At 41.0% G+C, this 22,114-nt stretch overlaps 1 protein-coding gene across 1 annotated transcript; it reads left to right on the top strand.

Moving 5' to 3' along the window:
* Positions 1 to 1,556: 1,556 nt before the first annotated feature.
* FAM200C (family with sequence similarity 200 member C) lies at positions 1,557 to 7,811 on the top strand. The gene is made up of 2 exons (XM_077780736.1): positions 1,557 to 1,960; positions 5,394 to 7,811. The coding sequence occupies exon 2, from the start codon at positions 5,439 to 5,441 to the stop codon at positions 7,221 to 7,223; it is 1,785 nt and encodes a 594-aa protein (XP_077636862.1). The 5' UTR covers positions 1,557 to 1,960; positions 5,394 to 5,438; the 3' UTR covers positions 7,224 to 7,811.
* The last annotated feature ends 14,303 nt before the right edge of the window (positions 7,812 to 22,114 follow it).

Here is a 22,114-nt window from a genome sequence, read left to right as displayed (position 1 = left end):
TTCCTACCTTAACATGAAGTAGTTCAACAAAGTGACAATGTCTATTTTGTATTTTATTTATCTTTTGGTAATAAAGAATATATAATTAGAAAACTGAGTGGTTTGTAGCATTATTTCAAATATTTGGCAGAAAAGTAGTTTATGGGACTGGCAGAGGGCTTAGCCTCTTTGATTCTGAGTTAGCAAATTTCAGGATCTTTTTAAGTCAAAAAATGTGTCACCTGACTTTTCTGAGTCTCTGTTTCCTCTTCTATGAAACCTAATTTATTGATTTTAGGAAGAATTCTATAATATCTGAATTCCTCTCATTTCTACTTCACTTTGGAAAAAAGATAACACCTGGAACAGGATTCATTATGTGAGCTCTGATTTTACTGTCTCACTTAATAGCTGCCTGTTGAGTGCTGGAACTATGTACTGTAATTTTTGCATATTCTCTCCACAGAAGAACTTAATGGAGTAATGGATAATCCCCCATTTTACCCTAAGCCCATGGGCTTAAGTCCAGGTAGCTTGCTCAGGTCCTGAAAAGTAAAAATGTTAGGGCCAGGACATAAAGCCAAGTATCTATTGACTCTAAAGCCTACTCCTTTCTCTACTATTTAAGGGCCTGCTTTCTGGACCAGAAAGACTGGTCTTTTGCAATTTCTCCTGTTGACAGAAATTCAAGCAGGCTTCACTCTACCAGGCTCGCCCTGCACCTGAAAATAATGCATCTATCCCACATTCTCTGATACTATCCCTCTCCCCAGCCCTGCGGGATGCTTCTACCAAGACAGACTATAGAAAGATGATTAAACTGTTCTTTCACTAAGTTTGTAACAATTCCAGAAGGAAATATCCCCCAAATACGGAGGAGGTCTATATTGGAGTTTCAGCAGTTTTCTAGTTTCTACTCTGGAATTTCTCCTCTAAAAATCTAATACAGGTTTATAACTTTAATATGCTATTGAAACGAATTTTATATAAAATTGAAGATCTTTTCTCTAGAATGATTCTGAGGAAATTCGTCCACATGCTTGAATTTATGGGAGGAGTGACCCGCGTGGGCAAGAAGTCACATGCTCTAAAAGCCCATCTCCACTCCGAGTATCTTAATGGAATTATAGCCTCATACTTGCCTGAATGTTCAATTTGGAAGTATAATGAGCTTCCTTCCCTTACCCCCTTGATCACACATAGAAAATGCTAATTATTGGAGCGTTACAATCCAAACCCAAAGCCTGACACAAACACAATTTTAATGCTCTGAAGAACTTTGTGTACTCTACCATACCTTCCATTCCTTAGGTTCTATATTCATCCTCTCTGGCAAACACACACACACACACACACACACACACACAATTAAACACACACACACACCCGCTCCACCTACACAATTAAACACACACACACACACACACACACACACACGCTCCACCTACACAATTAAAAAAAATGGAGAGGGCTAACACGCATGCTCCCTACTCGGGCCAGCCGAGCCCTCCGCCGGTGGCTAAATGCGCCTGCGTGCGGGGAGACACCTCGCTCTGTCTGCGGGCGGGAAGCCACAAGGAGAACCCGGATGGAACCCTGGCGCGGCAGGGGTGGAGATCGCTGCGGACGCTTCTATCACCGCGCCCCGAAGCTTCCTGCGCGGGGACCGGACCAGAGGAGCCGCCGCCCTGACCGGTTCCGGCGCCCACAGGCTGGACCCCAGCCCTAGCGGAGAACGACCTGGAGTCGGAGACGGGCGCCTGAAAGAAGCCCGAGCATCCCTTGGGCCTGCGCCCAGGCTCGGAGACCGGCGGGTGGAGACCCAGCGGAGTCTTCTTTGCTCGCCGCCGGCGCCCTAGCTCGGCCGGGCCGCTTCCCAAGCGCGCGGTCCTTAATAATGCACCAACAGGTCCTACCAGTTACGAGCTGCGTGTGCTTTACATGCATGCTTAATCATTAAAGCTCCCAACAATCCTGTAAGGTAGGTACGATTGTCATCCCACTTGAGGAATCGAGGCTTGGAAGGGACCCAGCCTCCAGGTGACAAAGCCAGGATCCTAAGCGTTTGCCTCTGGGGCATTTGCTCAGTTACTATATTTCCGTCCCGTTTCTCCGGGCTGTTGCCTTTACCTGCTGGGTGTACTGATGAATCCCGACGCCCGGCCACCCGCACCTCCCTTGGACTGGCATGGGCAACGGCTAGAAAGAAGTTGAGTGGTGTTTGCTCTGGAATTTGGGGTTTACGATTGCACTCGGGTGTTGTCAGTGCCGAAATCTATAGTTTAGCATTTCCCAGAGATTTCTGTGATATGAATGTTCACTTTGAACTGTTGTGATACGTTTTCCTATCTACCCTTATACCTCATAAACTTGCAAAAACATTTTTACTTTGTTAGATCACATCTTTCACTCTGCATCTTGAGATAACTCCCAAACTCTCAAAAGAAGCATTAAAAAAACAACAACAACGAATTATGTCTATCTTAATAAGATAATGTGTTTTTTTGTTTATTTTACTATTATGGAAAATTCCCCACATAACACAAAAATAGTGAGAATAGTGTAATGATGCGAACCCATCATTCAGCTCCAACAGTTACCAAGTCAAGGCCAATCTTAATGTCTTCTGTCTCCACCCCACTGTGTTCGTGCGTGTGTAGGCGCGCGCGCTGAAGTAGGGTACTTCAAAGGAAATTCCAGACGTCTTATCATTTCCCTTGTAAACCAGTAAGCCTGTATCTCCAATACATGAGTACTTTTTCTCACACAAGCATAGCATTATCACACCTGTTTAAAAGAACAGTAATTTCTTACTATGATGATGCCTTTTTAATGTTTACATATCTTAGGATATTGTGATTACTACTAAATACCACAGAGGAGCAAATGAAAACTGAGGTTTCTAAAACACAAGGAAGCCCGTTGGGCGGTCGATTCCTCTTTCAGGATCTTGAACATTCCTGCTACCCATTCTCCCTTTTTGAGGGGAAAGGGGACGCATGCTGCAAATGAATTTTTCTAAAAATTCTTTTGTTCAAAACAGGTACATTTTCAGTCAAAACATACTTGAGTAGCATAGTCATGGTGGATTGGAATAGACTCTTAACTGGTCCTGTAATAATATCTAATGAGACTGAAGCAAAGCTTTTTCACTCACTTCTTCCGCTCCCCAAAATATACATCGTAAATATACATAAGAGGATATAGAAAGATAAGCATTTTTATGCTGATGTCATAATTTTATTATCAATTAGGAGAGGTTCTAAACAGAGTTGGTCCTCTAGTCTTCATAACTTGACAAAAGAAAGCTTAAGATCAACCTTTAAACTTCAAATCGTCATTGCTGATTGGCAGACATCTTCCGACTTTTAATTGACTCATAACAAACAGCTATGTGGCATGTCACCTTATTAGTTTACATAGAAGTACATTTTAAAGCTAGTTAATGTGGCACAGTCACTAGAAAATTAGTGTTTTAAATTAATATTCTTGGCTTATTGGAAGGTTTTTTTTATGGCCAAAGTGGGCATTTGGATTTAAAGGTATCCCTGTTAAGTTATTTCAGCCACATTCTGTAGTGTCGGACTTTGGAAACTTAGAGAGTCACTTGTTTATCTGGGAGATAAAACTTTTCTTTTATATCTATTTATTTTATTCTTTTATTATTTTATTGATAGGGTGAGCAAATGGGGGACAACAGCAGAGGGGGAGAGAGAAAGAAAGAAAAAGAAACTTAAGCAGCCTCCATGCTCAGTTAGGAATTCGAAGTGGGGCTTCATCCCACCCTCCTAGGATCATGACCTGAGCTGAAATCAAGAGTTGGACACTCAACTGACTGAGCCGCCTAGGTGCCCCAGAACTCTTTTCTAAGGTATATTTGACCCTGTCTGTGGATTATACCTTGCTCATTGCTAACGAGGGAGAAAAAGAAAAGGCCTGGCTTTCTTTTCAGGTCCTTTGACTTTCTTTGGAGGTTATTATCAACTCAGAAACGTAAATGCCTATTAAAGCATTTAGACTGTTTACTTAGCAACCTAGAATATGTGCAAGGTAGGGGTTGGCCCAAAGGACTTGTCTTTATTCCTTTAAATGTGACTACTCACTACGATGTGTATTAGAATCACCAGGACAAGATTTATAGTCTTTTCTTTTTTTTAAAGTAATTTTTATGGCCAACATGGAGCTAAATCTCACAACCCCAAGATCAATACCGACAGAGCCAGCCAGGTGCCCCAAGATTTAGTCTTTTGTCCTTCTGTAGAAGATGATTTATTAGTTCTAAAGTATGCAGGGAGATATATAATTTCAAGGGGTTCCCAGTGATTGTGATGAGTATCTGTTATTAAAGATTACTGTCCTAGTTACTTTTCATAAGAATTATCTAAAATGTTTATGTAGAATACAGCTTCTGAGCCCCTACTGTAGAGCTAGAAAATCGGAATCTCTGGGGGTGGGGCCATGAATCTGAATGTTAACAAAAGTCTTTGCTGAGTTTTCCATTTACTAAATGAGGAGCCACCACTTTCTAATCCTTGTCCTCAGATTGAAACAAATTTTAATTGTGGGAATACTGCTTATTTTCCTTCCATTGTTTCAGCTTCTTTCTTGACTGCTTTTACTGATGGGTAGTTCTGTGAAAAAGCATCATGAAACTCCCATTGTAACTAAGGGTGTCCTTCTGTGAGACAGGTTTCTGAAGTCTCAGTAACAAGAATAGTTGTGTTTCTCCTGAGCAACTTGTTTTCCTTTTGTGCATGGACAACACGAATCATGGACTGGTAGTGTGTTAACTTTGGAAGCAAGGAAGCTCCGAGCCAGATCTGTATCCTACTTCTGTGTCAAAGGCAGCTTAATAAGACTCATTTGAAATTCTCTGCTTAAGTTGGAGTCAAAGTCACTCAAGCATCGAATAGTTTTACAGACCTGTTTAATCCTTAACTGCTAAAAAGAACTAGCCAGTATGTCAAAATGTACCCTTAGAGCATTTAGTGAATTATTTCCTTCTCTATATCCTTGTTCATAACTGCTGGTGTCGTATGTCCTTGGCGTAGAATGAAAGGTGGGGGTGGTAGTGAGATGCCCTTTCAGGGAATACAAAATGTACCAGATTTGTTTGGAACCTACATCATTGAGAACAAATTAAGCCATAACTTCAGTTTACCAATAGAGGATTTATGGGTGTTCCCAACTTACATAAGTCCAAATCTCCCATACGTAACTTGCTGGTAAGTGGTACTAGCTGTGAGCTAATAGCTTTAAGTTGGACTGCCATGCTGCCATGGTTTACTTGATACTGACATGTTACAGGATATTTCTTGACATTGTACACATGACAGGATGGCATGTGATGTGGCTTTGTTTTAATTCGGTTAGCCACTGATTTTTAATGTGTGGGTTATATTTTACTCCCAAAGCAAAATTCTGCAGCATCTCTGGAATACTGAGAATTTTGGGGTGCCATGTCGAAGAAGCGCAAATGGGATGATGACTATGTTCGTTACTGGTTCACCTGTACAACGGAGGTTGATGGAACTCAACGGCCACAGTGTGTATTGTGTAACTCGATATTTTCAAATGCTGACCTCAGACCATCAAAATTGTCTGACCATTTTAACAGACAGCATGGTGGTGTAGGTGGGCATGATCTCAATAGCCTGAAGCATATGCCAACACCATCTGATGGGAGTGAAACCTTGAAAGCATTTGGAGTTGCATCTCATGAGGATGCCTTATTACAAGCATCATATCAGTTTGCATATTTATGTGCTAAGGAGAAGAATCCTCATACAATAGCTGAAAAATTAGTGAAACCATGTGCGTTGGAAATAGCACAAATAGTTTTGGGACCAGATGCACAAAAGAAGCTTCAGCAGGTACCTTTATCAGATGATGTAATCCATTCTAGAATTGATGAAATGAGCCAGGATATCTTACAGCAAGTTCTAGAAGACATTAAAGCCAGTCCTCTTAAAGTGGGTGTTCAACTTGCTGAGACAACTGACATGGATGACTGCAGTCAGCTAATGGCATTTGTACGATACATAAAAGAAAGAGAGATCATAGAAGAATTTCTGTTCTGTGAACCTTTGCAGTTAACAATGAAAGGTAAAGATGTGTTCAATCTCTTCAGAGACTTCTTTTTGAAGCATAAGATCACACTTGATGTATGTGGCTCCATTTGTACTGATGGTGCCTCTTCCATGCTAGGAGAAAATTCAGAATTTGCTGCTTGTGTAAAAAAAGAGGTACCTCATATTGTGATCACACATTGCTTGTTGAATCCTCATGAACTTGTCACAAAGACCTTACCTACAAAACTGAGAGATGCTCTGTTTACTGTGGTGAGGGTAATAAATTTCATCAAAGGACGAGCTCCAAATCATCGCCTCTTTCAGGCTTTTTTTGAAGAAATTGGAATAGAGTATAGTGTCCTCCTTTTCCATACTGAAATGAGGTGGCTTTCCCGAGGCCAAATACTTACTCATATTTTTGAAATGTATGAAGAAATAAATCAGTTCCTTCACCACCAAAGCAGTAATTTAGTTGATGGATTTGAAAATAAAGAGTTTAAAGTTCACTTAGCATACCTTGCAGATTTATTCAAACACCTAAATGAACTTAGTGCATCTATGCAAAGGACTGGGATGAACACAGTGTCAGCTAGAGAAAAGTTATCTGCTTTTGTTAGAAAGTTTCCATTTTGGCTAAAACGAATTGAGAAAAGAAATTTTACCAACTTCCCTTTCCTTGAAGAAATCATTGTTTCAGATAATGAAGCAGCCAGCATTGGAGCAGAAATAACCCTGCATCTGCAACAGTTGAGCAACTTCTTCCATGGATATTTTTCTGTTGGAGATCTTGATGAGGCAAGTAAATGGATACTGGATCCATTTCTTTTTAACCTGGATTTTGTTGATGATGGTTATTTGATGAAAAATGATCTTGCCGAATTACGAGCTAGTGGCCAAATCCTCATGGAATTTGAGACCATGAAGCTTGAGGATTTCTGGTGTGCTCAGTTCACAGTGTTTCCAAGCCTGGCAAAGACAGCTCTACAAATCCTTGTACCATTTGCAACTACATACCTTTGTGAGTTGGGATTTTCATCACTTTTACATTTTAAAACAAAGTCCAGAAGCTGCTTTAATATGAATGATGACATCCGTGTGGCTATTTCAAAAAAAGTTCCTCGTTTCTCAGACATCATTGAACAAAAGCTACAGCTACAGCAGAAGTCACTGTAAGCTGATACATTTTTAATGTATAATTTTTAATATATTCTTAATTTCATTGTAAAATTAAACTGCAATTCTATTTCTTCTATATTTATGGTATACCAAATCCGATGAAAAAGTGCAGCTTGTTTACCTTTTCACTTTCACATTAAGTCCTGTGAAAATGTTCTGAGAATAAGAACGCAAGCAGCAGTAAAGACTAAGTACCACTGCCTAGTTGATACATAGAATTCTCTTAATTCTAAGTATCTGTTTAACCTGTTGATGTGATACATAAAGACTCATAAGCACTAGACTATCCAGCTAAATGGTACACTAGGCTAGGAAGGGAGCCAGAGAAAAGAGAAGATCTCCCAGAACATGCCTCTTCATCTTAAGAGTAAAGGTTGAAGGACCAAATGAGAGATTGAGGCCTTGCATCTCTGTAAGTGTTTTTATGGGGAGGTTAATGGGATCAGAAGAGGGGTATGAAATGTTATAGTGGGAGAAGGGATGATTCTAATTTACATAAGATTTACTTTTAAATGTTTTCTTTGGAGTTAGTTTTACAATGTCCAGTCCCATGCTCTAAATATCATGACATTAATAAATATTCTAATATCCTATTAGTCACTCTTTGTCTTCTTTTCAATTACATCAGGGCTCCAAGTCATTGAGGCTGCTAAAAAGAAGATACCAGAGCCTCACCCTAGAGATTCTGATTTAGCAGGTCTGTGATAAGCTCAATGGCCCTCATTCTTAACCAGCTTTCTAGATGGCTCCGATGGATTCTTTCAACCTCTAGCCTCATCTTATTTTTCCTTTACCCCACTTTTCTTACTTACTTTACATCTTATGCTATGTATAATGTTCTAACATAGTTCAAAACTTCTGAGTGGACCGGAATATAAAAAATAAATAAATTGACATGAAATCACTGTAGTAATTCAGGGCTATCAAAAAATTTCCAATGGGAATTTAAGTTAATATACTTCTGGATAATCATTTGGTAAAATATACTTTTTAATAAATTTACATTTTTATTTCAAAAGTTTATTATCTTATCAAAGTAGTGTGCTAAAAATGAGTCCTATAATGAAAAGCCACAGTTCCTTGCCTGCCCGATTACCATAACCATCTCTGCTTTAACTTTTTGTGCTTCCACCCTTCTAAGTAATATGTTTACACCAAACACATATGCCAGTTTTGTGTTTTGTGTTTTGGTTTTTTATTAAGTAAACTCTACCCTCAACATGAGGCTCAAACTCACAACCCCAAGACCAAGCATTGTGTGCTCCATTAACTGAGGCAGCCAGGTGCCCCAACATATGCCAGTTTTGATTTATCAGCTTTATTTTTTGTAAGTTTATTTATTTATTTAGAGAGAGCGCGCACAAGTAGGGAGAGGCAGAGAGAGAGTAAGAGAGAGAATCGCAAGCAGGGTCTGTACTCAGGGCTCCATCTCACGAACCATGAGATCATGACCTGAGCCCAAACTAAGAGTCAGACGCTTATCCGACTGAGCCATACAGGTGCCCCAATTTAGAAGGTATATATTGACTCCTCTAGATACTAGGTAATTATTCAATTTATAAAATGTTCATCTCCCCTACTATTCCCAGTTTTTTATTATTGTATTAATTTTAGTTCCCTTTTTGATTATTCATAACCTTTTGGGGATTTTTTTCCCCTCTGGGAGTTTACCTCCTAGGAAGAATTGGGGATATCCACAAAGTTTTATTTATAAAGCAAGTAGTTACAACATTTTTAGAATAGTGAAAAGCTGGGAGAAAAAATCCTGAAGGGGAATGGAATCTGACTAACTTAGGTGCCACCTGCAAATTAAAGTTTGTATTTCCTACATAAAACTCAGCTTCATCACCCTCCATACATAAATGCATACTGTCCATCTAAAAACGTAGTTAGAAAATATAAATTTTTTCTAGTATAATCTAGCGTTAAGAGCAGTGGGAAGAATTTCCAAAGCTAATACAGGAATAAATCTGGAAGAGTATGTATAAAGTTTCATATGTATGTGTATCTAAGAAAGGAAGGAAAAAGGATGGAGGCAAGCGCATGTAACGAAGCATTGAAACTAGCAGTACAAAAAGGCAAAACTAGAACACAAAGCCAGAAGCAATGACCTTTGATGGCAAGTATTTCATTAAGTCCACTAGAATTCTCTCTTGAACCAAATTCATTAATTTCTGCTCTGAAACAAAAACTCAAAGGTTTTTTAAAAAGTTTATTTATCTATTTTGAGAAAGAGAAGAATGAACAGGATAGAGAGAATTTCAAGGAGTCTCTGCACCATCAGCTTAGAGCCTGATGGAGGACTCAAACCCACGAACCATGAGATCATGTGCTAAACCAAAATCAAGAGTTGGACACTTAACTGACTGAGCCACTCGGGTGCTCCAACTAAAAAGGATATTTTAAAGGGAATAGCTGAGTTTTTAATTCATTTTCAAATTCAATTTTATTTCCTCCTGATCAAATTAAAGAAACTACAGTGTCTGCTAAAATGAAGAAGAAACTTAGATTTTTAAGTTAATTTTTAAGTTAATCTCCCACAGGGGCATCTGGATTGCTCAGTTGGTTAAGCGTCTGCCTTTAGCTCAGGGCATGATCTTACGGTTCGTGGGTTCAAGCCCCTTGTTGGGCTCTGTGCTTACAGCTCAGAGCCTGGAGCTGCTTCAGATTCTGTGTCTTCCTCTCTCTCTGCCCTTCCCTCACTCATGCTCTCTTTCTGTCTCTCAAAAATATAAACATTAAAAAAATTAAAAAATAAATTTTTAAAATATCCCACAAAGATACACGTGTTGGCACTTATAAGTCATATGTTGGTTTGTTTTTCTCCCAAGAAAGAGATATTTTTCTTATGTTTTTACTATACAAGTAAAGTCACTGGTAAATTGCAAAGAATCAGGATGAAGATGTAGTCTTTATGACCAGCAGATGTCACTCTCTGTGTATGATTGGTTGAAAGTAAATGTAACCGCATCATAGATTTTGCCAAATATCTGATTTTAAACATCTCTAGAAAAAGGATTAGTAGCTCAAATTAAAAATGCCTCTCCTGTGCCTCTGATGGCTTAAAATTGGCAGACAGAACAATGGTGGACCATTGAGAAACGGGTAGGAAAAATAACATAAATGGCTTTTTCTCTAAAACTGACTTGAGCATATGAATATTTTGACAGCTACTTTTCTAAGCCAACAAAAGCTGCCTGAAGGGGGTGTATAGGTCAGCACCTACTCCTTTGCTATTCCATGACAGTTAATAAGGCTGGCAGAACTACCAAAGGCAAAGCCATACCTGATAATGTGTCTTTTCCAGTGAGAGTAAATTGCTGTCGCTCCCATGATAGAAGGGATCTGTGTAATACACCCGCAACTTAGTGCCCATACCAGGGCTCATTGTTGGTCTCTGGTCTCTGCTGTTGGCAGGTCAGGCACTCAGTAGGTCAGTCTTGGTGAGGGGACATCCATGTTGCTGATGCTGATAAGCCAACATCCTTGCCACCGTGGCCACTCTTATACTTGGGCCCATTGAGCTGTCCTTAGGATGACTGAAGAGGAGGCTAATAGATACAAAGTACATCATCTTGTCCTGATTATTGAGAGTCTCCTCTGTCTTTATTTAGCTTCAGCAAGGCCATTGAGAAGTCCTCAAGCCAAGGTCAGCTGTTATAAGAGACCCATATATACCTTAGTATTCCTGTTTCTCTCAGTCATTTGCTGGAAGCAGCCCAAGGGAAGTGTAAACCAGCCCAGGTGTGGTGATGAATTTCAAAATACAATAGCTGGGGCTCATGGTTAATTATGTCCCCTGTAGTTGTATGTCTAGAAAGTACATTCTTACAGATGTACAGTGTCCTTTGGTGAACACTCACTGGAGCACAATAATCTTCAATTCTCTACTTATTCTAAGAGATCCATCCACACAGCTCAACCCCAGATCTTGTCACTTGTTTTACAAATCTGTTCTTTCCAAGTCCTGAATAGTCATCAAATACTTAGTTAGCTGCCCTGGGATACTAGAGTTTAGATCCATACTTCTGGACAGTGCTCGGTGCAAACATAGTAGACAACCAATTGTACTCAGAATTCTGCTTAGGAAGATTCCCCTTCATTAGGGTATTTCAGAAACGTACTCAATTGAGGTGGTAATGCAGCAGTTTTGTAGCTACCAGTTGGCACCAGCCTATTAGGCAAAAATAAACTACAAACCAGACCTAAAATTCTTATTAGTCAGCTAGTCATAATTAACTCCTCATGTAGCCAAAGTTAAAGACTGAGAAAAAGGAAACCTTGTAACAGGAGGAGGTGTCAAAGGAGTTAATCCTTGCTTTGTGCACTTGCTTGTGCTTTCTAGACCTGCCTGATCTTTCTCCCTTGTATACCATTTCTACTTGATGATTGATTGCTGCTGTGCACAGTCCAGTTAATGGCTTGCTTGGTCACACAGCTCCCATGGAACTGGTTCTCAAAAGCAAAATCAGTTATCTTCAAAGAGGGTGTGGATTTGCTCCCAAATCCTAGAGGTATATGCTTTGATTCTCCTACTGGCATTTGCCTGAGGCTCCATACAGAACCCTTACTTGCCACATTAAGTGTCCTTGGATCTGCTGGTCCTAAGTTTCAAGTGACCAAGTAGCTAGCACTACAACATGGACTTTCTACAGAGCCTTTTCCAGTCCACCCAAAACTGGCACTGTTAAGGTAAATGGGTCAGAGTGATACACTCAAATATGGTACGTATTGCCTATAAAAGCCAAAAGTCCCACCAACTTCAAGACTCTGTTGCAGTGGTAGGTGATAGAAGGTACAGCCACATGGGTTTCAGCTCAAAAGAACTATTGCAACATGCTCCAGACCACCAGCACATCAGAAACTTCACCAAGCCACATGAGTCCCTGGATTTTTATGGGGTTTAGCTCCCACTCTCCAGTCTGCATTTCATCAGTGAAGTGGACCAGTGTGATATACTGTGACATGTCAGGATGATCCCAGTCTCTGCAGATTATATTATAACAGACAGTAGGTTGAGGTAGTCCTAAAGAAAGACTGTAGAGGTGATCTCTTGGTTCTGCAAGTAACAACAAGCTGCTTCTGGTCATCATTGCAAATTGATATGGGGGGGAGGGGGTGGACATTTGCCAGATCACTAATGGTATATGAAGGGCCATATGGGTTGTGTTGATTTTGTCTCATAAAGACAGCACATCTGAAACAGCAGCTGCAATTGGAGTCATCACCTGTGTAAGTTTATAGTAATCCATGTAATTCTCAGATCCATCAACTTTTGGCAGAGGACAAACATGAATTTAAGTGGAGTTGTGATAGATACAAAGCCTGTGGTGATGGCAGTAATCTCTGCAATTTCCTGTAGGGATGTGCTATTGCTTTTGGCTTACTGCCTTGGTAAGGAGGCAACTTTCTAGGGTCTCCTTCCTACTTGGTCATTTTTACAACAATAACCCTCAGTACATGGATCAGTACATGGATCGGAGAGGAAATTTGGGGATTCTGCCAGTAATGAAGTATGTCTAATGCAATTTACATGTTCAAGAACTAGCGATACAACCACTGGGTTCACAGATCTACTAGCCTCTCTTTAATTTTAAGTTGGATCAATATCCCATTCATTACCTGATGACTGTTAGCCCCCATGTTGACTGGTGCACCATTGTAGTGTTTGGGGTCCCTGAAATTACTGCCATTTCAGAGCTAGTGCTTATTAATCCCCAACAGATTTGAGGATTTTCTTTTTTTTTGCAGTATACAGTCTGCATTAAAGATTCACCCCATTAAAGACTGCAGCTCTCTGGGGAAGTTTTGAAAGAAGGTTTATAGTATACATAGTGGCAGTGTTGAGTTCTTAAGAGAATTCAGCATGTCCTTCAGTCAAGGGGCTCTGGGTCTGACAGCTGGCTTAGGTCTGGAAACCAGAGGAGAGGCTATGACTCTCTCTGTAATGACTTTAGTCAGATTTCTGAGCACCAGGCCTAGAGTTTTTCCTATTGTGCTGATTAAGTAATATTTGGTAGACTTCCCATCTATTTCATTCCTAGGTCTCTGTACCAACTCGCTACTGTATTAGGGTTCTCCAGAGAAACAACCAATAGGATGTGCGTATATATATACATAGGAAGATATTTATTATAAGGAACTGACTCATATAATTATAGAAGCTGGCAAGTCCAAAATTGGCAGGGTGGGCTAGTAGGCCAGACAGGCAGGAAAGGGATCCAGTCTGAAGACAGTCTGCTAGAGATTGCTCTCTTGATTGGGAGACTTGGTCTTTTTATTCTATTCAGGTCTTCAACTAATTGGATGAGGCACACTCATACTTTGGAGAACAATCCACTTTACTCCAAGTCCACCAATTTAAATGTTAATCTCATCCAAATATACCCTTGCAGAAACACCCAAATAACATTTTCCCGGCCAAATTGACACATAAAAGTAACCATCAACAGCTACTATCAATGATCCCTGGTGGTCAAAACATTCTGATGGCTGTTTTGTCCCTGTTGTGTATTATGTTAAGTGTATCCATCTTATTTCTAATGACTTGAACACTGCCATTTGGCCTCTGCTTTTCTAGATCCCTTCAAACCCAATGAAATTAATGAACAGCATTGAACCGGTGAGAGCATCTTCTACCATTATACCAGCTTACAGAGAACAACCACCACAGAGATTTTCAAGAATATGGATAATCTCCTCTAATGTATTGCTCAATACCTTAGTGAAGGAGTGTCTGCTGGGTCCTCTTGAACCATACCCTAAATCTTTTCATTTCTTTCTCTGCATTTGCCAAGGAAGTTCTGTGATTTGAAACTTCTTATATTTAGGTCACTGTTGAGTCCAAATAAGCAAAATCTTAGTACAAGTTAGCACATTAGAGAACCCCTGGTGAGTATACCTATATCAGTCATTTGACTGTTATATTCTGTCTTCTTGGGTCTAATGCTCTTAGACTTCCATTCCACACATATTCACTGGGTTTCTGCCTATATAGATTAGAAAAATCTTGCAGTTATCTTAAGTGATAAAATCTTTCCTTCAGGATCAGACTCTGAACTTGTTTCCTTGTAATATGCTGGATCTGACCCTAGTTATGGGTCTAGTGGCAACAAGGAGCATTGGCATAGATCTTGAAGAGCGAAGGCATCTTCTTGAAAGGCACCTGCCTCAGGTGAGGTTATTACACGGACTTTAAGGAAAGGAAGCCTAATCTCAGACACGGAAGGTGAAGACAAGGAAGACTCAGAATGACTTAGGGGTTAAGATTTTCAGCTTCCTCCAAGCTCATGCAGATGTCCTCACCCCAAGTTATGGAATTAGACACTGTCCCTATTCTCATCCCAGCTTTCACTGGAAGATGTAGACTCTGAAATCAATTTACATTTAAATTCTGCAACCCTCACAATTAAATATTGTGTCTGAGTTTGCAGTACAAAAGATTTGAGATACTTTTAGGGCTGCCATAGAATCTCCCTAACCAGGACTTGAGCTGAGACTTTAAAAACCTGAGCATGTCATTTTCTTTGTGTAAGCCCTCCTGTGCTCTCAGAAGAAGGCATCCCACCCAACAAAGCTTGAAGTCCTCATTATTCCCGGCTGCCGCTTGATCTCCCAAGGCACCTGCTTCAGGGAGTTGTTCATCCCAATAGTCTACAGCCAGTAATTGGATCAATCAGTACCACTCTGTGTCACAGGCTGCCGGCATCCCATTTCCATGACAAGAAGCTCAGTATCCCATTCAGCTCTAAAGACAAATCCAAACACCTGCAAAAATTCCATCTTTGAGGGTCTGTTTCCTGAGACTTCTGGTACCAATTTCTGTATCAGTCAGGAGACACAAACTCTACAGATTACTTTCACAGAGAGAATTTAATATAAAAAATTGTTACCCAGACATTAGACAACTGGAAAAGCAAAAGGAATACTGGAGTAAAAACACCGAAGGTAGTTACCAGCCCAACGGCTGGAAGAAAGAAGAGCTTGGGATTAATAAAATTTGGTAGCTTGGATAAAGGGACAGGAAAGGCATCTGCCAGCTGTTACCAGTATGTCTGAAGAAGTATAATGAGGCTGGTTCTGAAATTGTGGAAAAAATGTAAACTTGAACCAGCTGCTCCCATTGGAAAGAATTCTGTCATTGGCAGAGTGAGGAGGAACTGTTGTTTGGGTGACACTGACAGTAACAGGAAGCAAAACAGAAAAGAGCAAGTTCCTGGCCACTCCTCTGGAATCCCAGTCTGCCTCTAGTGCCTCCTGTTGGCAGACTAACAAAAGGTCAACTCGTAAAGAAGAAACCATTTGCAGAGTCCCAGCCTCGTAGAGCAGAGTGAAGCTAAGAGACTTAATAACTGTGTGTGTGTGTGTGTGTGTGTGTGTGTGAGAGAGAGAGAGAGAGAGAGAGAGAGAGAGGAGAGAGACCTTTTTTCTTCATAAGCAATAGCACACATAAGGATTTTTATGCCAATCATAAATTAAGTGAATAAGACATCTCGAGCTAAGTGTCTTCTGAGTGTTATTTCAAAGAAATCTGTAAAAGTCTTTTGAAATACAAGATTTAGAGAAATTGGCCTCTTTTCACTGCACAGTAACAGATAGATTAAAATTTTCTTTCTAGACACTAGCCAAATCTCACCTATGCAGTTAAATCATGCCTTGTTTCCTCAATCTGGGATTTCTGCTTTTCTTTCTATTATTTCTCATACTCCCTCCTCAAATTGTTCTGGCAAAACGTGGCAAGGCCTTGGTTTCTATACTCATTCCTATGCTGCTCTCTCTCAGAGCTTGATTCTGTAAAACCTTAGACTTTCTTAGCAAGGCACGCCCCTGAAATCCAAATGTCTGTTAGTTTCTGGTCCCCACACTGACTTGAGAAACGTCATCAAGAGCTTTTTGCATTAGACTCCAAAATGTCTCTCCAACCAAGGTCCCTCGAGTTACATCTGGAAAGTGGTTGGATCTTTTCTGGGTCATTTCCTGTTGAACATAAAGTAGTATCTATTTTGGTCTGACTTCATTTGAGCTGGGACTACTTGCAGGCTCGGGGCTTTAACTCTCCGGAAACCTTAGGCCAAAGAAGCCTCTCTGAACTCTCTGGTTCCTTTCCTTCCCGTGAAGACTGTGATGGCTGTGCTTGCGGAAGCGCTTGTCCCACTGACTGTGGCCCCAGCAGCTTAGGGCCTGATGAGGGCTGCGTGCTCATCGCACCTCTGTCCCGGCTCACTGTGTAAGCTTGAGATGGGCTGCTTCTGTGCCTCCATTCCTTCAGCTGTTTGATGGGAGAAGGACTAGTCCCAAACTTGAAGAACAGAACAGAACGCTCTGTGAAATGTTTTTTATTTACAGAAATTATATAACTTTAGGGGGAGTGTCACTATTATTAACTCTCTCAGCTCTCTGCCACATCCCCAGATCCATCAGAGCAAAGGAAAAATTTCCAAGAAGTGCAACACAATATATTCTTTTGTTTTAAATTTTATTGAGGGGAGGGGTGTGCAATAAATACTAGATTCCCATGGTTTAAAAGTCAAANTCTTTCTCTCTCTCTCAGAAATAAATAAAACATTAAAAAAATTTTTTTAATAAAAAAAATAAAAGTCAAATTATTCTGGGGGCGCCTGGATGGCTCAGTTGGCTAAGCATCTGACTTCGGCTCAGGTCATGATCTCATGGCTTATGAGTTTGAGCCCTGCATCAGGCTCTGTGCTGACAGCTCAGAGCCTGGAGCCTGCTTCAGATTCTGTGTGTGTGTGTCTCTCTCTCTGCCCCACCCCGCCCCCCCACTGACACTCTGTCTCTTTCTCAAAACTAAACTTAAAAAAAATTTTTTTAAGTCAAATTATTCCAGGGGTGCCCAGGTGGCTCAGTTGGTTAAGCATCCAATTATTGGTTTTGGCTCAGGTCATGATCTCACTTTTCGTGAGTTTGAGCCCAGCAACTGGCTCCACACTGACAGTGCAGGGTCTGCTTGGGACTCTCTCTCTCTCCCTCTCTCTCTACACCCTCCCCTCCCTCCTAAAATAAATAAATAACTTAAAAAAAAAAAAAAGATTGGGCTCCACCTCATGTTTATTTAAGAAAAAAAAAGAGTCAAATTTTTCCATACTATGGAAAAGAACTCTTCCTCTTAACAGTGTTTCCCAGTTCCCCTCTCCAGAGACAACTTCTTGGGTCACAATGTCTTGTCTCTCTTTCTTGAGACAGATTATGCTCATACATCCATGTGTGTTTGTGTGCAGTTTCCTCACCCCTTTTTAACTTGGTTGATAGCAAACTATACACACTGATCTACTCCTTATCTTTCTCTCTCAACAACATATCTTGCAGATAATTCCATAGTAGTACATAGAGCTCTGCCTCTGTGTACGTATGCATAATGATTTATTTAATTATTTAATTAGTTTATTTAATAAGTTCCCTATGGCTAGCCATTTAGATTGTTTCCAGTCTTTTATTAGTTCAAACACAGTTGCAACACTTCCAGGATAAATTGTGGAAATAAAACAGCTGCATCAAAAATAAACTGTGTATTTTCAATTTTTATAGATCTACAATGTTTCCTTGCAGTTCAGCTATCATCTTGTTTGATTCTAAGTGACATAATACCCAGGGCAGCCAGCATTCACTCCAACATCATGATCTTTCTGTAATAGCATCAAGTTCCTCTCTTTCAGCACCTCTCTCCCCAGTGCTGCCACATTAGCAAGACCCCATCAGGAATAATCTCATCCTAGAGAACTCTGTAGCCCCAAAGCCCCTTGTTGAAAGTAAACATTGACAATCTAGGTCATGGCCATTAGCTATTTGGAATGATTCATCAATCATTTTAAACCCTCTTTTGTACCAAAATTGGAGAAAGGGAAGGGTGGAAAAAAAGACAAAAAAGGAAGGCCACAAACATCTACATTTTAATCATGGATGGAAGTCAAAATATTGTGGACTTTCTTTGTCTTGACTCCACAGCTGACTACCAAGTCACTGAAGGACTCTGCCCTCTTCGTCCACATGTGTGAAATGAAGACCAAAAACCAAATTATTCCTCAGGACCTTTCATCCATTGAAGATCCAGATGCAGTGCAGCTCAGGGGCACTTGTCCTCCTAAACTCACCATATTCAAAAAGCAAGAGATGTCACAAATCAGTATATGATTAATGCCCAAATGGGTGGTACAGTTGAGAAGGCATTTAGACAGTGGTGTGCTGGTAATTAGGCTGGAGGCTGGGTTGAAGGAAGAGAGTCTTGATTTCTAGTCTTTGTTGATTTCTGTCATATAATTATTCCCACTATGACAATTGCAAACTTCAGATATGTCACTTAACTCAGAATTGGAAAGAGGGACACGGAATTGGCTGCTGTCTCCAGCAAACCACTAGTTAAGAATTCAAAGACAGCATATTATTCAGACTGTTCTGTGTTGAGAGGCCCTTCATGAAGAAGAGATTTGAAATAGGCACTGAAGGATAGTACTATAGGAGTCTTCCCATGACTTATCATGGGAACAATTCACACCAGCTTAAAGAAAGAGAGAGAATATGAGAATGTGAATGTTGTCCAGTATCTGGACAAAGGTTTCCAATAATGTAGTCAGAGCACTCTTTCTCCCATCTTTCAGTTCTTGCATCTGCTTCTATTTGTATATTGATGTCATTGACTCCTCCCTCAAGCAGGCTCCCTCCAAATGACAGAAAAAAAGGCTAGCGCAGCTAACAGAGAGAAGAGAGGGGAGAGAGAATCCCAAGCAGGCTCCTCACCACCCAGGGCTGTATCTTTACAGTTAACAGTTCAGAAGAAGAGCAGTACTCTTTTATGGAAATCACATGGGAAGTCTCTGATTATTTCTGCTTGAGTCTCATGCCCACCATTTGGACTCTTTACTGGGCACAAAAGAAAGAGGTACCTGATCCACATGCCCATGCCCCTGCAGCTAGAGGGCAGGCAGAGTACTAAGATGGACCACTTTTTCCCTACCATCCAATGCACATGAGAATCACCCAAATAAAATTCCCCAACGGACAGAGGAATGATGGGCAGGTAAAATCCATGAATCTCTAGTAGACATATGGGTAAGGCTTTGTGGAGAGGCAGAAGAGGGGTTCTAGTTAGAGGGAACTGTGTAAGTGGAGGTACAGACACATAAAAGTTGAAGGAGTAGTTGGGAGTCCACAAAAGGATGACTCTAACCAAAGCAGAGCTACCCATAGGACAGTAGTTCTCAATGGAGGGCAATTTTACCCTCCTTGGGACATTTGGCAATGTCTGGAGATGTATTTGGTTGTCACAACTTGGAGGCAGAGGGATTGTTGTTATCATCCATAGAGAACAAAGATCCTGCTAAACATCCTACAATGCACAGGATAGTCCTGCCAGGGAAGGCTTATTGAGCCTCAATGTCAGTAGTGCAGAGATTGAGAAATCCTGACATAGGAAAAATAGAAGTGTCTGGGAAGATGTCAAATCACAAAGGCTTCCAGTTAGTGAGGCTACAGAAAGGCTAGAGGGTTGAGGCTTTATCCTATGACCATTACACAGAGAAGCATTAAAAAGGGTTGGGGACAGCTAGTGTAGCTCTTACAGTTCCTTCTTCCTCATGCCTCTCTCACTCCTCCTTTGCCACCTTTACATGGCTGGGTCATTTTCATCCTTTGTGACTCAGCCTAGATGTCACCTATTCAAGAGATCTTCCCAGACCCCCCAATAAAGTAAATTCTCTGCACCACTATTCTCTCCCACAGTTCCCTCTTCTTTCTCTTTTATGACTCTCTTTTATTTTTTTAATGTTTATTTATTTTGAGAGAGGGAGGAAGGCAGAGAGAGAGAGAGAGAGGGGAGAGAGAATTCCAAGCAGGCTCCTCACCATCGGCACAGTCTGAGGCAGGGCGCTATCTCATAAACTGTGAGACCGTGACCTGAGTTGAGATCAAGAGTCAGACACTTAACCAACTGAGCCACTCAGATGCCCTTGAATTATGTGTTTGAGTGCTACTTCAATACCTATCTCCTCATAAGTACCAGCAAGTCAGGGAGCTCACTTATTTTGTGCACTACCATGACCTCAACAAAAAGCAGAGTTCCTTGTGCACTGTAATTGTTTGATATTTAATCAATCAATTAATTGCATTGAAGGTTCCTAATAGGACTGGAAAGGTGAAATGGAAAGAGTAAGGAAAGGTGGCCCATTCCTCCCTGCTATTCTGCTCACACTCACGTGCCTTCTCTGACACTCACAGCACCTGTGGTTCACAGCATGCCGTATCAGGGCTCTTGTGAAGGTACAAGACCATTCTAGCTATCTTAAGAAAACACAGATTAATAAAGAGAATCAAGTGAATTCAGAATCCTTGCAGAGCAAGTTCTGGCCTGGTGCTCCAAGAATGATTCCCAGAACACCGCACCATACTGACCCTCCAAGAAAACTACTATTCCTGCCACAGTATGGAAGCTGGCATTCAGGAAGTCGCCAACTCAGTCTCTGGCTATAGAAATACACAGTTTTAGGTGTAATCTGGGACCAGGAGTTACTGCCCAAACCCCAGGGCCATATTGCACGTTCTAGCTCACCACCAGCACAATGGATCCCTCCCAGGCTGATGCCTCATCTCCACCAGACTCAATTGTTTTTCTTAACTCAATTTTGAATTCAGGTTTGCACAAGTGCACAGGACTGGCTAAAGCTAAATTACAATGGGAACACCAACAGCAAAGAGGTTAGGAAGTGGGTTTTTAGCTTTCTAGCCTCTATAGTACGGGAAGACACACCAAGAAAGGTTTGGACACATGTGGAACGAACAAGCCAATCTACCACATCTGGCACAAGGCTGCCCCTACTGGTTTGTAAGCACTCTATGGCCGTAAATGTCACAATGTCATTCATCTTTTCAATATGCTGAGCATGTTCTCTAGACATGAATGGCATTATGGAATTAATTGAACTGAATCAAACAAATGGGAAAATCCTCATTTCACACACTTTGTATGTCTTCTATAGCACTTATTGCATTATGCCTCTTAGACCAATTTGTGTTCTGATTCATTCTCCCTGTAGACCAGAAGTTCACCTCTTTATCCCCACACTCATAGGTAACAAATGTTTGCAGACTGATTTAAGAGAGAAGCAGGCTCGAGAAGGAAGTTCTGAGTGCCATTTTAGCTTGAGGCAGCTCCTATAGCTCCTGGAACAGCCATTTCATGAATTTTTTGGATTTCCTGCTACATGAAGCCATCACTGCCTAGGCTCCTAGGTCCCAGGTCTCCTCCAAAAGTTGGAAGAACGTCCACTCCCATTCATTCAGCCAGGAAACATCCATTAAGTGCTTCCCTGGTACTGAGTGTGGCACCACTGCCTTTTCCTGTGCTTCTTTTAAACATTTCCTTACTGACAAGAGCATGTCAGGTATCTCAACCTCTGTGGCAATGGAGCCCCATGGGTAACACATGGAGATTCCTACTCTACCCTAGAGTCTTTCAGATTGAGAATGGCATCCATGCATCATTCGAAGGAAGGCTTCCTTACCTTTTTCCATTCCTGACGTACTTAGGAACAGACCAAGGTACTCAGAGGGAGTGGTGGACAGAGGTCCCGTTTCCACCCGTCTATGAATCAACACACTAGACCCTACTTCACAGGTCATCTTTCCTTCGTTTATACCTCATACCTCTCCTACATCCAGACAAGTCTAAGTTCTCCCTCACAGCTCAACCCAGGCCTTCCCCTAAACACCCAGGTTTATACTCAGTGTTTGCCTCTTCTGTAACACTCATTTCACTTGTAGCCACTTGTGTCACCCCTACTAGACTCTAAGCTCCATGAGGACAGGCACAAAGCCTATTTGGTTTCTTTCCACATCTCCAGCACCTAACTCAGGGAGTAACACGTAACAGATGCTTGCCA

The sequence above is a fragment of the Crocuta crocuta genome, unplaced genomic scaffold, assembly GCF_008692635.1.
Source record: "Crocuta crocuta isolate KB4526 unplaced genomic scaffold, BGI_CrCroc_1.0 scaffold343, whole genome shotgun sequence".
Lineage (NCBI taxonomy): Eukaryota > Metazoa > Chordata > Mammalia > Carnivora > Hyaenidae > Crocuta > Crocuta crocuta.
The sequence above is the reverse complement of the archived record's forward strand: the minus strand, read 5'-3'. Positions and strand labels throughout refer to the sequence as shown.